Below are 14,342 nucleotides of genomic sequence, written 5' to 3'. Positions count from 1 at the left end.
TTCATGTGCTCTGACGTGTATACCAAATTCAGTTAACATGTTGTAAGAAGATCAAGAACTGCCATATGTTATAAATAGTAACATACAAATTTCAATCCTGGCCAAATGATAGGGTATTTTAATAAATCTTTTTTACAGCTTCAAAATTTTAGAATGTTTTTTGCTTCACTTGAATCTGGGGTAAAAAACTACTCCCTTGTACTGTATTTTAAGAAGGGAGTAGCTGCAAACAAACATGGGCAGCAATGGACTGCTGCTGATCTCAACGGTGCAGCCGTGAGTCAACTTTCAAATTTGAATCTCTGGACCCAAAAAAAAGGACATTTGAACAGTTGCATCGGCCTGCCGTCTCCCTGCATATTGTGTACCCGGATGCATGGGAACCGCAGAGCATGCTGCTGCCCTTTTTTGCTGCCTACCAACTGGGGCTATGACCGTTTGCCCTGGACACTGTTCATTCCTACCTCTGCCATTATTGTTCCCATCTCATTCTATCTCTCATTCCATACCTCACTCCATGCTAAAGATAGGAGAATTTCATATCATTTATAAGTCTTTGAATCTCAAATGTATCCAATGAAGGTACTATACCAATATAGTAACACTGTCAAACTAGGAGCTGAAATGCGAAGCAGTAACCAAGGGAAGGCTAGAACAACATCTGGAAAACAAAAAGGAAATGGAGAGAAAAAGGCTACTGTACAACAATCTTCTACTAATGACCCAATTAATTAGGGAAATGAAGAGAAATCGAATGGCCACTGAACCAACCGTGAGGGAAGTCCAAAATCCAGCCCGGTTCCAGCAGCAGCAGAATCTGCCCGTTCATGGGGAACACAAACACAAAGGATTAGTTTAACCAAACCAAGAAACGAAAGCGACCATGAAAAGAAGCACCAACACACAGCTCAGCTCATCTCATCTAATCTCAAGGCCCGATCGCCGCCCAACGCATCTAATCACATCGCCATTATCCCAGCCATTTAGTTATGACAAGAAGGACAAATCAGTCTCTCTACAGCATGCAACGAGGTGTTCATTCTTCCTTCCTCTTTCTTTCGACGGATGGCACCACTTTTGCTGCAGCTGCAATGATGCCGCATATATTGGGAGCAACCTGAACTTTGCGAGGCACTCTTTCTTTCCATCTCTAGGCCCAGTGTGTGTGTGTGGGCACGTACCAGGTCCTTTTCGCGCGTGTTCAAAGCGCAAGAAGGCATGGGGCAAATCTTTAGCATCCATCAGATCAGAGATAGCTCCACGATAAAAGCCCTTTGGGAACGCTGTCCAGTCCAGCATTTGGTTTTTACTTTCTTTCTCACCGTTTCAGGGGTTCGGAACACAGCAGCAGCATTGACTCTGCGGCCAAGCTGCACGGGGCACCGTGATGGCTCTTATCCCCCTCCACTGTCCAAGGAAGCGGCCGTTGCATTGAGCCAGTACTACAGCATTAATGCACTGGATTTGAAATCCTTTCGACGAGCAACTGGCTGAACTGAATCTCCAGGTCTTTCTGTTTGGTTTGCCCACGTTTTGGTCCGTTGCCGGTGCTGATTAAGCCACGTTTAGTTCAAATGGCCTCTTTCAATTGTGTGGCTCACAAAAAAAAGGATTGATATTAGACCTCATTTCGATGCAGATGCTGGTTTGGCATTTGAGCGAGAGAGAGAGAGAGAGTGCTTGGCTGTGGCTCCTGACATACAATTACTCCCTTCTGTGAAGAACGGTGATGACATTGACAGCATTGCCGTGGCAATCTCAATGTGTCTTCTGTTCTCTGTACAAGACAACACTACCGCTGGTCTGGTGGTGTACACCGTACTGTAGCTAGCCTTCTGTCTAGGAATGCATTAGCACAGTTTTGTACTACTCTACATTTTGCTGATGGTGTGCACGGGCCAAAATACCAGAGGACAAAAGGGAATCCAAAGCCTTTTCTCCTACTCCTCACTGGACCATGAGTCAGTCCACTAGAGAAAATGGCTGGATTGGCAATGTCTTTCACGCTGTGACCACAACTCTGCAATCCATTGGTACCCATGACAGAAAAGATCCACGGGCGTCTGGCTCTTCCCCATGGTCAAAAAGCTTAAGGCTTTCTGTACAATAATAAAGAGTATTTCACTCACATCAGCTCATGCTAGAAAAGCTGGTGTTAACAGGTAAACGATATCACAAGAGAGAAAATATACGAAACCAGAACATCCGCTTCTGACTGTTCCAAAAGAACATGTTTGCTGGACAAGTAACAAACCCTGAACAGGGCAACTTATTTGAGTTTTTCGAGTGTTTGGATCAACTGCTCTGTACACGTCCGTTTATTCATGGTCTATGATCTATCACTGATACAAGTGAACTGGTGAAGGCAGTGAAGAAGATATTAGGTTCAGCACTGGTACACCACAGAACAAACATTTGGTCAAGTAACCTCTGCTTAACTGTCGGAAACAGCTCCGCTAACGGGGGCCTCTGCTTAACGCAGCCAAATCCTACAGGCTTGCCTCTCTAAACTCCGAAGAGCTTCACTTCGCTGGAATTTTCGGATCAGGTACTGAAACTGCAGCTATCAGGCGACTGCACTCTGCTGTTCTAGGGCCTGTGTCCACTCGGCAGGCCACCAGTCTGGTTTAATTGCCTTGACTCTAACACCCGTGTTGTTGCTGATGGCGAGGGACGAATTATGCTTCAGTGCTTCTTCGAGCCGCAACAGGCCCATTCCACGGCTGCCAAGAGCTGTGCTCACTGTACCGACTTTATTACCAGAAACATCGTCCATGACGTCGGAGCCTGGAGCAACAGCTTGTTCTAGTTCTGGTGACAAGAGGTTGCAGAATCAGTATGAGGTGGCAGATAGACTGGACAATTGAGTTATTTAGCACAGGATTATTACCTTGGTCGTTTTCATCTACAAACTTTAAGGGCATCAGGCGCTTCCTAATGACACCGCGGTGGTGTGTGCGTGCGATGAGCTCCTGCCCGATGTAGCAACCCTTGTCAAATGAAATAGCATTCAGGCCAGCAAGGTTGTACTCGAGTGGAATTGCTTCACCTGGTTCACAATTAGATAAGTTAAACAAAAGGAAGTAAATAGTTTTAACAAAAGGGAGTGAAAAGATGCACGGATTTGGGGTATTTAAGCAGGGAAATGTATAAGGTAATTGCTGCTGGATGACCAAAATGATATGATTAGGATTGCAAATGGTGATAAAAGAAAGGTACTTCCTATCCATTAGGTACGTGCCGAAACCATGTGTAATACACACAGTCCTTTCCACACCGCCTTGTTCATGTGCAACAAGGGGAGAAAGAGAATGCATCCTGTATCATACTCTAGGCTTCTAACCAACATAAACTAACCAGAATTTCCAGGCACTATTGTCCAGTCTATGACAGACCATGAGATCACCTATGTCCATGAACTCATATTAGAAGTGAACTTGGAGCGACTTTTAATCGAGATGAGAGAAGACAAGGAACCATACAACTGTGAGATAATACGCTGTTAAGGAACCACCTCTAAGCACTATTCAGTAAGGACATTTCGACATCTCCCAGCAACAGTACCGAAGTACAGAGTAGAAAAAATAATAGCTAGTAACTGTAAGTATGCCAATGTTACAGTGTCTTAATAAGCCAATTGGGAAATAAATCATACCTTTTGGTATCTCAGTTGAGCCCTCCGCAACTCCATTCTCTATTCGCCAAAGTAAGTAATGCCGTTCGTCTGCTTCTTTGTCAGACTCAACAAGTGGTGCTATAAACAAACAAAAGAGTGATTGTTCAGATGACTGGTATTACGTGTTGAACATTATATCAGATAAATTCATTAACTGTCAATAACAGATGACTTACGTATTGTATCAGCTGGAAATATCCCTCTATACCCAAGATAATCGAGTCGAGGATCTTTGAGCCACTGCCACCCATGACCATTCCCTTGTGCAGATGACTCGGCAGCAAGGTCAGTCCCTTGCCCCCATCCAATGGATTCAGCCTCAGGTTCTTGAGTAGAAGATTCAGAATGTGCCACGTTGCTTCCGAATCTTTGCCAGCACAAAAACTCCTCGCTTACATTATCTATCTCAACCTTGTTTCTTAGCCGGTATCTAGAAAATGGACAAAAAAGTTGCCGGGCATAAGAATTTGACTGGAGATGTAAGATAGGCCCCCGATCCTCTGGTATATATGCTACAAGGTATCACTACAACAAGCTTCCAAATTCTCATGTACTCCTACTAGAGCTCAACATAATAGCCTAACAGCTGCAATTAGTTCAAGGGAAGCTACTCAACAGTCCATACCAGAGTCCAGAACGATTCAGAAAATACAATCTTGATTGAGACTTGAACAACAAAGCTAGATCTACATTCGCAACAGTGAGTCAGAGGATGTTATTCTTCAGTTGTAAGTATTTGGGCATTTGGCACTGAAACTTCTAACACCTACCTAAGAATCAAGACTCCCAACAATCGGACTAAAATGTTCCAACCGAACCGGGCATGTAATCATCTGCGAATCGGGCGGAATTCACCGATTATTGCAAGCAAACAGCTAAAATTCAGTCAGCCAACTGCTTATACTACAGGAACTCCATTTCCAACAGTAGTAATTGCCCGCATCCATCAATTAACTAGGAGTAACTCGTAGGACTCTTAATTCCTTCCCCTAAATTAACGTGCTCCGCTCGCAGTTCACAGGGCATCGCATCACATAGAGCAATGACTTCCGTTTCAGAATGGAAGTCGAAAAAAAAATTCACCTCTTGAAGCACGCGAGGAGGTCGTCGACCTCGTTGGCGTCGACGTCGGCGAGCACCTCCCCTCCGTCCTCCTCCTCCTGTTCCCCGCGGGGCGCCTCGCCGGTCTCGGGCGCGGAGCCGGTGCGGTCGAGCATCTGCGACCGCGGGGCCGGGCGGTAGAGGAAGAGGTCGTAGAGGAACCTCCCTTGGGGCGTGAGCAGCGCCGCGTAGGCGGGGGGCGGCGCCCGCGCGGGGACGTTAGGCGTGGGCGCGAACCGCTGCGGCTGGGAGGACGGGGAGGACGAGGAGAAGCGGGAGGCGAGGAGGTCGTTGGTGAGCAGCGAGTTGAGGAACCGCGCCGCCTCCGGGCCACGGAAGCGGACCACGGCGCGGGAGGCCAGCCGGCACGCGAGGACGTCTGGGTCCGTCGGCGGGCTCGTGTGGAGGAAGCGCCGGCGGAGACCGTCGGTGGCGGCGGGGCCGCGCGGCACTAGGAGGCGGCGGCGGGCGAGGTGGCTCAGCGGGAGCGGCATGATGGGATGGCCGTGGTGTGTCGCTGCGCTTGCGGGTTTTTGGGGCAATGTGAGTATATCTGAGGGGTTTTGAGGTGAATTGAAAGGTGGAAGCGGCGCGTGGAGGAGGCGTGGCGGGCGAAGAAGTGTGTAGGCGAGCAAGTGTCGCCGGCCCTGCTATGCGACAGCCGCCGTGTCACCGTGGAACGCAAATTATAAAAAGGACTGCTCACTTTATTTCTTGTCCAAATATTACATGTATCTAGACATCTTTTAGAAATAGATAATTCATTTTTAGACAAATTTGAGAAAAGAATGTAAAAAACGTGACACGTTCCAAATTTCCGAGACGTTTCGGTACATCTTACGGGGGTGCCCTACCGCTTGGTGATGTGTTTGTGTTGCGACACTGGATTTTGAGCTGACCAAAGGAGGAACAGAACAATGCTTTACAGAGTGCTGCGTGCTTTTCGTAGCATTACGGTTTTGCTATGTGTATAAATCGTCTAATTTTTGGTTGAGCTTGATTGTGCTTGTGTTTCAAGGTTCGGAACAAGAAACTAGGATGACCGGATTTTTTTACTGTTACTTAATTTCCAGTTTCGCTAGTCCGTACGTCCATCCGTCGTCTGTCGTCGCGCACGCACGAGCATGCCAACCAAAACAATATCCCGCGATTTAAACCTTGCCATCCGGTCAAAATCCCGTGATTATCTCCGGCTTCCTTTCTCCCTCGACAACTGCTGCCACCGACCCGGAGCCAACATTTTATGTTTTTCCTTCTTGTAGAATACAACATATTGTAACGAAATTCTCTGTATTGTCAGTTGTGCTGCTGGACATTTGCAATAGATGAATACTAATTTTTCTCTCTACCTTGAAGGTTGTCAATTCCAGAATCTTTGGTTATCCCCAGTCTGTTATGAGGTTTGCGCTCATCTATTACTCTGACAGCTTCTACTTTGACAGCTTCTACAGCTTCTACACTTGATGGTTTGGTGCATGGTAGGTTGCATATAGAGGAAAGAGCTGCACTGATACTTGGTAGCAAAATGATTGGACTATATATTGTTAGAGTCTTGCCTTCAAAGCTTACCAGTGAATCCAAAAATTCTTCGACTGCTAAGTTTTTTTAATCGTTTTTTTATACAAATATTGATAAGAAGGTACCCAACTCCTCTATAATTTGTCATGTTTGTTGTCTTTCACTTTTTCATGCGTTCAAAAACATTCCCACATTGTTCATGCTAGAGGTAATCCAGTGCCCTTATCTTACATTAAGCTTGCTTTTTGTGTTGATTGGTGATATAAAAGAATGAATATTTACTAGATAGAGCTTAAATTTTGATTGCAAGCATGGGTACTGTCAGATGTTGTGTTAATGAAGATTTTAGTACTTCCTGACAATGACATGGTTTTACTTTTCAAGGATCCTGGTTCGTAAATATTCAAGATATTGAATATTTAAATTTCCACGAAAGCTTCAACTCTTGACTGTGACTCCAAGATAGCTGAAGTAAAATGAGTTCCAGATTCGACATATACCATTAAGAGTTGAGATATTTTCTCATCATCCAAATCATCTTAACTTGACATGATTCATGCCCCTGTAACCAATGGGATATGCTCCAGATTCGACTTATACCATTAAGAGTTGAGATATTTTCTCATCATCCAAATCATCTTAACTTGACATGATTCATGCCCCTGTAACCAATGGGATATGTAGCTGGATCAGCATGCATCTTGTTTTAGAAACTGTGTGGACATTGAAGTGACCGCAGTGAGAGCTTACAGTACCTTAAAGCAATTGTACTCTTCCATGAGTTAGAGCTGCTCTCAACAATCCACTGTTGCACTCATATATAGTTATTATAGGGAAAAAGATATGGGTGTGTTGTTTGATCTTTGAACCTAACAGACAAAATATATTTGTCCTATTCTAATTAGCTGTACTAACTTTTCAGATACATGACACCTGTTAAGCATAGACTGAAGCTGACATACGTGGATTTCTCAACAAGCTTGGTGCCACCTAGCTAAGTTTAGCATGCATCGTCGTGTTGCTAAATTTCTAAAGTTGATTGGACCAATGAACATTAACACCTCCATACATGTCACCACCATGTATTGTAAAATATGAAAGACAAGTATTTTTTTTCTCCATTATAATTTATTTACCTCATAGAGAAAATCCTGCTGAGTACCCTTGCAGGTGATGAATGATAACTGAGTTGTAGGCATTTGTCGAGGAAGGTCATCACGGTCTGGTAGGGGAGTTGGCGACAAAGCCGAGGAAGGTCATCGCGGTCTGTGTAGGTGGAGTTGGCGACAAAGCCAAGGAAGGTCATCAGGGTGTCGAAGCAGAGGTGTTAGGTGATCCGGTTGGGTTCAGGGTGATGGGATAGGTTGAAGGGGGATGTAGGGCGCTAACACACTTTTTTTTTTGCGAGAACAAGAAACATGTAGTGATGTTATTTTGTTGTTAGAAATCAATAATGGGATGAGATATCCATATCATGAACTTTATTTACTGTCTTTTCTTTTACAAATATTTTCATTCCGTTGCACGGGCACCTAACTAGTGTGTTTTAAGATTTGGGATGATGTTAAGATAATTATGGAACTGCACCGTCAACTGAGACATAGCCAAACCATTTGTTTTATTCTACAGTAAACCATCACAAACGTCACATGAGAGCAAATGCAGTTTTTACAGACACAAGACTCGACAGTGTGAACACAAGACAGCACGTAGACTCGACAGCGTTTTAATTTCACTGTCACGAACACGAACAAAACAAACACCGGGTAGCACGTAGTAGATCACATCCGGACCTCCAGGCATCCATCCATCTCTCAAACCTAGCTCTCTAAAGTAACAGATACACCTGAATCTAATGAACTGCTAGCACGACAGAGCATTTCTTTCTTGTTCATGTACTCCATGGACACACAAGCAATGACCTCTTCAGGAGATTGGGATGATTCGTGATGATTTTGGCCGCCCACCGCGCCTCCTGGGATCCCCCTGGAGTTGCTGCGTCCCAGGAAGAGCCCGGCTCTGTGCACCATTAGCACTGCGGTTACCTGTGGCAAATCGACCAACATACATTTTGAGGGTTAGAGAAGGCAGGAAGTGCAAATGCGTGTGTGACGATTTTGCCAGTAACAGTATGATATCTTATAGTACTAGAAAAAGCATCTTAAGTACAAGGCTACAAGCCAATCCACATATTAACGTCAATAACAGTCACAAAATAAAATAAAACTGATACTTCCAGCGTGCTGCTTATTGTCGGGCGAACTTGACATCCTCCACAAATTCATTATCTATTTAAATTCAAAATTGATACAGAAGTAGTGAAATTTTGACGGGTTAGTGCAGCATACTTGACAAAATGTCAACAGACACATCAACAACTGCTATTTGACACTCCACCATTTGTTTTTCAAGACTGAAATTGCAAATGATGTCACACAACGATGTTCACATGAAAATAATAAGCGATCTGATCCTTTCTACATGAGATATTCAAGCATTTAAAACTTTATAAAATCAAAAGCATATTGTTGTAAGGGCTCAACATATCAGCTCCTATCAGATCTCTAAAACCTCAGGAAGGATCTGCTCCTATCAGCTTTCTAAATACTCATGAACGACCTGCTGCTACCAGCCTTCTAAATCTTTTCAAGTCATCTTAAGAGGCGAAAAACAAACTTTCTGCGAAAGAAAAAATGCTGTATGTTGCCATCATTTATAGTTCAATAGGCGATTGACTCAGTGAAGTGACCAGTAACATGCAATTTGTGGACGTTCTCACAAATATGACAAGCCATATGGAATATTGCTTACCAGAGTTATCCCCATTAGATATACCAGCATTATGGTTCCAGCCAGGTAAGTGCTGTCCAGCATTCCCCTTCCATGATTCCTCAAACCCAGGTAATTCATCTGTACAGAAGAACATCACAAAAATAAATAAATAAGAAGTGCAGTGTAGGCACATCATGGCAGAGAAAGCTAGAAATATACAACAAACCTTCATCAAGATTGTGCAATATCTGTGTACTGTCCACCTTCCCATCTGATTTCAGCTTCCTTGTTACCGAGTGTCCCTAAAACAGTTAATACAAGCGAATTTAGATACAATCTTAGCTTCAGATGGAAGACGACATACATGGTACGCTTGTGATTCAATTGATTATCTGATAATCAAACTGTATGAATAGACTGCCCGATACAATCCAGCATGCACATAAAATTTCTAAATATGAATTTGACTGCTGAGTAGGTCAATGAACATGTCAAAGGGTCATCTGTCTACCTTGTCATGAATTCCTCGAGAGATCCTATGAGTGGCCTCTTTAGTTGTCGTATCTGCTTCCTTGCTTTCTTCGACAGTGATCTGCATGAAACATACTCATTATCAATCCCGATTCTATCGACAAAACAAGTAAAGATCTCTTCATCAGTAATTTTGCTTACCCCATCACTGCCACTCCTCCGGGTCTTCGACGCTGTGTAATAGGCTCCATTAATACCGCCATATGTCACAGAAGAGCTCTGGTACGAGAACGCGCGCGGTTGCGATCTATTCAAATCTCTCCGCAGCTGAACCTGACCTCCTTGCATCCCTGCAAACACACAAAAGAACATGGCATTTCATATGCAAATAATATGGCATCCCAACTCCCAAGCAGAAAACACAAGCATAATCTTATCGAATTCAGCCCAACCCTACCATCATTTCCATCATCTGGCTCCTGAACAAAGGCCCCATGGTTCGCCTGCTCCCCGCCGCCACGCTCACTATCCTCCCCTTCCTCCTCATCAATCTCTGTAATCACAGGCCTTCCGTGATTGTTCCCGCGCCTCGCAGGAGCCTGCTGGACGAACCCATCCCCGAACGAGCCAAACATGCCAGGGCCGCCCATCGGCCCGAAAAGACTAGGGCCAAACAAGCCAGGGCCGCCGCCCATCATGCCCCCGAACGGCTGCGTGAAGAACGGGTCGTCGAACGGATCCCTCCCCCCGAACATGCCAGGAGGAATCGAGCTCCCCCGGCGGCCGAACCCCGCGAACGGGTCCCCCGCGCCGAAGAAGTCGTCTCTCCCATTCCGCCCTCCCTCCATTTCCGAGCGACTAGATCAGACGGGCTCCGCAAAGCTGCACCAAGTTCCGGCGACACGAGGAAACGATTAGCGCGCTCAGAAGTGGGGATGGTTTTCCGTGTGAGAAATCGACCGCGCGGGCTTGATCGGCGGCGTTACCTGGGTCTCCGGGAGCTCACGGGCGTGACGCAGCGCGAGGGTGGGGTCTCGCCGGAGAGAATTCCTTGCGCTCTTGGCCCGGGACGGCGTTTTAACTCCTGGGGGTTGGTGGTGGTGGGGAATTCGGGGACGACGGAGACGTGGAAGAAGGCCGTGGGTGCGAGGTCTCTGGAATTCCCCGTTTCCGGAACATTCGGGTCGTGGAGGTCTCTAGACCAGACCAGGAGGCTTCTTCTGGGCCGGGCTCGCGCGGCCTTTTTGTTTACTCCAACAGGCCGCGAGAAAATTCGCCCTCCGCCCAAATCCAATAGAGACGAAATGGAGTGCAAATTCGAAAGGGATTGCCACGACATGACGCGAGACCATAGATTACGCTCTCGGAGGAGCGACCTCGCATCTGTCAAAGGCACATGGAATGTTGCCCGTGTTTTACTCGTTTCTGACCCATTCCGGGATGTTTGATTTGCCGACGTGAAAGTATCATAGGACAAGGTTAACAGTGTCAACAAGGATGATCACCGTGCAACCGGATGATCTTGTTTTCATCGTGCGGGCTCCAGAGAAAGGTGTCGAGTGTGGCGGTGTCCCGACGAACACCTAGATGTGCGAGGTCATCCGGCAGCTTAGAATCGTACTGGATGATAGATATCCTCGCATGGACGGTCCTGCTGTCATGCAGTCTCAAAGCCTGGTGGCTTGCTCGCCGCCGCCGTGGTGTGAAGACGGTGCGTGGATTCACGTTTTTTTTGGGACATTTTTTTTTCTGTGAGGGCCGCCTCGGATTCACGTGGGCTGTCCGTTTCTCATTGGCAGCCGGTGTACGTTGGGCTCGGCCCACACTGGCGACCTCGAGATCTGCTGGCCCAGAAAAATAGCGAACAGAAACGGACGGCACAAGGAGAGGAGTAAAAGTCCGCTCAAAAAGAAAAAAGGAGAGGAGTAAAAGGAAACGGAACAAGAAAGGAAGCTTCCCCATCGCGTCGCGTGTTCAGTCCCATCCAATCTGGACTCAGCGCAAAGGGTCTCCCCGTTTCCCCGGCTGCGCCTCATCGCCTCGCCTCGCCTCGCCGCCACGCCATGGATCGCCATCCCCAGGCAAGATTTTCTCCTGAATCCCATCTCATCTCTTCTCCTCTCCTATCATCGGCATCCCCCTCTCCAACTCCTAACCGTCGTTTGTGCAGGCGAAGGATGCGGTTCCTCGGAATCGCCAGATCTGCTTCCGGTTCGCCTGCAATCAGCGCCGGCCAAGGCCTGCCGGTCCGGATAAGGCTCGGATCTTGATAAAGGTCCCACCTTTATCCAAAAATCGTTCACATCTCCTAGCTTCTTCCAGATCTGATCTCTGTCCGAACGAATCACCCCTTCTCGTTAGGTCAGATCGTCAGATCTGTAAAATTGCAGCCTTTTTTCTTCGATTCCTCGTCCCCTTGCTAAATTTCGCCCATAAAGATTGCATTTTTACTGGCCCCCGGGGTTGCTTCCTAGCCCCGGGTGATCTATTTTAGGTTGCCAACATCTAGTAATTGTTACTTTTGGTCCATACCCTTGACTATGCAGTATCTTAGTTTTGGTGGTTTGGTTTTCACGGGAATTCTAAGTTCTGTACTTCTGTATGCTTAATGTTTGATATGCAGTAGAACTATCCAAGAACAAGAGAAAAAAGGAATTTAAGTGACATTATTCTAAGATTGTTGCCCAATATGCAGTATGCAATATTGGGCATGCAAACAATTGGTAATAACCTAATATGTTCCTAGCACTGTTTACTTTTTGGCCGAGCTGCTATTTTGATCTGGTTCTAGTTAGAAACCATTTACTTATCTAGATGAAGAACTGCAAGGCAAATTGTGCTAAAAGAACCTGCAAAAAAGCCACAAGAAGCCTTACTTAATGCCAAAAATGACTAGTTGGTTTTTATATTCGCTTATATAAGCTTATATATCTTAACAGAGCCTGCTGTGTTTTTATTTAAACTCTAAAGCAGAACTACTCCCTCCCTCCGTCCGGAACTACTTCCAGATATATAAGCATATATCTTAACGTCACTTATTTGGGACGAGGGAGTAGATAAATTAATTTTCTTAAGTAACCACCTAGGGTCTAGATGTTTATATGTAGCCACCTGTGGGATAGTGACAGTGAAATTTTGCACAATATTTGAGTTTTGACGGTGCACTTATACATGCCATTAAATTCTGTTACAATCATACAATCAGTCACTAGAGTATCATTTTGAAGTTGAAAGTACGTGTGAATTATTCTCTGGAACAGCTGTATACAAAACTATGAGTGACCATCCTAGTATTTCTTATTGCTACACTGTTTGCTAGTTATGCTGGTCATATTATATAACAAACAGCTGTTCATAACTGCAAGGTGTAACTTGTGATTAATCTGTGCTAGGCAATGAGATGTGTCAGATAATCAGTGATTGCTGGCTTCGCTGCTTTGAAGGTATATAATCATTGTGATTCACACACAGTGGATGCATGGGCCATGCTATATTAGTCTTTAGACATACCAAGCTTAAAATTCTGTAGCCTCCTAATGGCAGAACTAAGTCATTCCCTGCTGCTCAATTATGTGAAGTACTGTTGCTCTGATACTAGAGATTCCTTGACAATATTGACATGTCATATTTGTTTTCTAGAAATGTTTGTTAGCAGGGATTGTATCAGTTCTGCTTGTATCTTGAAACCCTACCTAGCGATAGAAAATATTATTTTAGGTACAAACTTTCTGGATTGTTGGCCCAACAAGTAGACAAATCAAATCACTGATATGTTATTATTGGCACTAAGCTACCGTTTCCATCTGGACATAATTCAACCCGAAATATAGATGAATCAGTACAAAGCAATGGAATCTTCTTATAATAAAGTCTCTTAACCTTTGCTGTTGTTGAAACTTGAAAGAAGGTCAAAGAAGTTCTTTTCTAGCCTCAATGTTGTGGAGGTATCTCAACAGTATTTGAATGACCTAACCTTCTTTGCCTAGTTCTAGCTTCACCTTTTCGGCAGTAAAACTGCAACAAAGAGCAAAAGGCTTGAGTATTCCTAGCTAGAAGCCTCAGTCTGCTTTTGTTTAACTCGACTTCTCACCTTTGTTCGAAATTTCAAATCCTTAGTGTTAAAACTTGGATTCCTTATTTGATTCTTGACCAACAGGATGCATAAGAGTAAATTACAAAAAACCACCACATTGAGGGCTAGGCTTTTATGTAACTACTGTTTGTGGTAATTGTTTTTCTAAAATCCTACCTGTTAATAGCACTGATTGCCCCGCAAAATATCACTACACGTCAGAATTGACATCAGTGCAACTTGAAACCGGATGTTTTTTGAAAAGAACTACCAAAACCAGTAGTTATGTAAAACCTATTCCTCAATGTTTGTTTTAATAATTTATGACTCCATGCATAAAGTAACCTGGTTGGAGTTCTATATTAGCTAATGCCACATATGACCTGGCTCACAGGAGATGCCCCATTTATACATAAAAAATGGCCTAGAAGCATAAAGTGGAATCTGTGCTCACTAATATATATGCTAGTAACACTGAGCTAATCGGCTATTCCTAAATCTTAATTCTCCATTGTATTTTTAACTGGTGAAATTGTGATGTTTTTACCTCCTGTATTCTTTGTAATCTATATTGGTCTACATTTGGTAGTGTAATTCTCTCATACCTACTGCTCTGTAAGTGGTAATTTATGTTCCAACAGATAAATTATGTGCAGTAGGTTGTTGAATATGGTCTCAGTGCTGCTCTGCACGTGTTTGATGCATAAGGTATTTTACTAGTAGTACAATTTG

General features: G+C 44.6%; 2 protein-coding genes and 1 non-coding gene across 3 annotated transcripts; 1 reads left to right on the top strand and 2 right to left on the bottom strand.

The window, feature by feature from the left end:
* Positions 1-2,189: 2,189 nt before the first annotated feature.
* Positions 2,190-5,319, bottom strand: LOC100830689 (putative transferase At4g12130, mitochondrial). Its single transcript, XM_003561165.4, has 5 exons — positions 4,760-5,319; positions 3,853-4,106; positions 3,656-3,754; positions 2,891-3,049; positions 2,190-2,811 (listed from the first exon to the last, which is right to left on the bottom strand). The coding sequence occupies exons 1-5, from the start codon at positions 5,269-5,271 to the stop codon at positions 2,567-2,569; spliced, it is 1,269 nt and encodes a 422-aa protein (XP_003561213.1). The 5' UTR covers positions 5,272-5,319; the 3' UTR covers positions 2,190-2,566.
* Positions 5,320-7,889: 2,570 nt separating this feature from the next.
* LOC100836371 lies at positions 7,890-10,734 on the bottom strand. The gene is made up of 7 exons (XM_014897476.2): positions 10,525-10,734; positions 9,996-10,421; positions 9,740-9,888; positions 9,579-9,659; positions 9,294-9,369; positions 9,107-9,205; positions 7,890-8,340 (listed from the first exon to the last, which is right to left on the bottom strand). Exons 2-7 carry the CDS (start codon positions 10,384-10,386, stop codon positions 8,222-8,224), a joined length of 915 nt encoding a protein of 304 aa, XP_014752962.1. The 5' UTR covers positions 10,387-10,421; positions 10,525-10,734; the 3' UTR covers positions 7,890-8,221.
* A 2,992-nt stretch (positions 10,735-13,726) lies between these two features.
* On the top strand, positions 13,727-13,919 carry MIR9488 (microRNA MIR9488). The gene has a single exon (NR_127090.1). It is a non-coding gene; the product is annotated as a microRNA MIR9488 (primary transcript).
* Positions 13,920-14,342: the final 423 nt, after the last annotated feature.

This window comes from Brachypodium distachyon, chromosome 1, assembly GCF_000005505.3.
Source record: "Brachypodium distachyon strain Bd21 chromosome 1, Brachypodium_distachyon_v3.0, whole genome shotgun sequence".
Lineage (NCBI taxonomy): Eukaryota > Viridiplantae > Streptophyta > Magnoliopsida > Poales > Poaceae > Brachypodium > Brachypodium distachyon.
The sequence above is the reverse complement of the archived record's forward strand: the minus strand, read 5'-3'. Positions and strand labels throughout refer to the sequence as shown.

Coding starts and splice junctions, on each gene's coding strand:
- LOC100836371 (XM_014897476.2), bottom strand. CDS start 10,386: ATGGAGGGAGGGCGGAATGGGAGAGACGACTTCTTCGGCGCGGGGGAC. Junction 9,889..9,995: donor GCCAGATGATGGAAATGATG/GTAGGGTTGGGC, acceptor GTGTGTTTGCAG/GGATGCAAGGAGGTCAGGTT. Junction 8,341..9,106: donor ATCTAATGGGGATAACTCTG/GTAAGCAATATT, acceptor GATTTGCCACAG/GTAACCGCAGTGCTAATGGT.
- LOC100830689 (XM_003561165.4), bottom strand. CDS start 5,271: ATGCCGCTCCCGCTGAGCCACCTCGCCCGCCGCCGCCTCCTAGTGCCG. Junction 4,107..4,759: donor CTCCTCGCGTGCTTCAAGAG/GTGAATTTTTTT, acceptor TCCATTTTCTAG/ATACCGGCTAAGAAACAAGG. Junction 3,755..3,852: donor ATTTCCAGCTGATACAATAC/GTAAGTCATCTG, acceptor GTTTGTTTATAG/CACCACTTGTTGAGTCTGAC.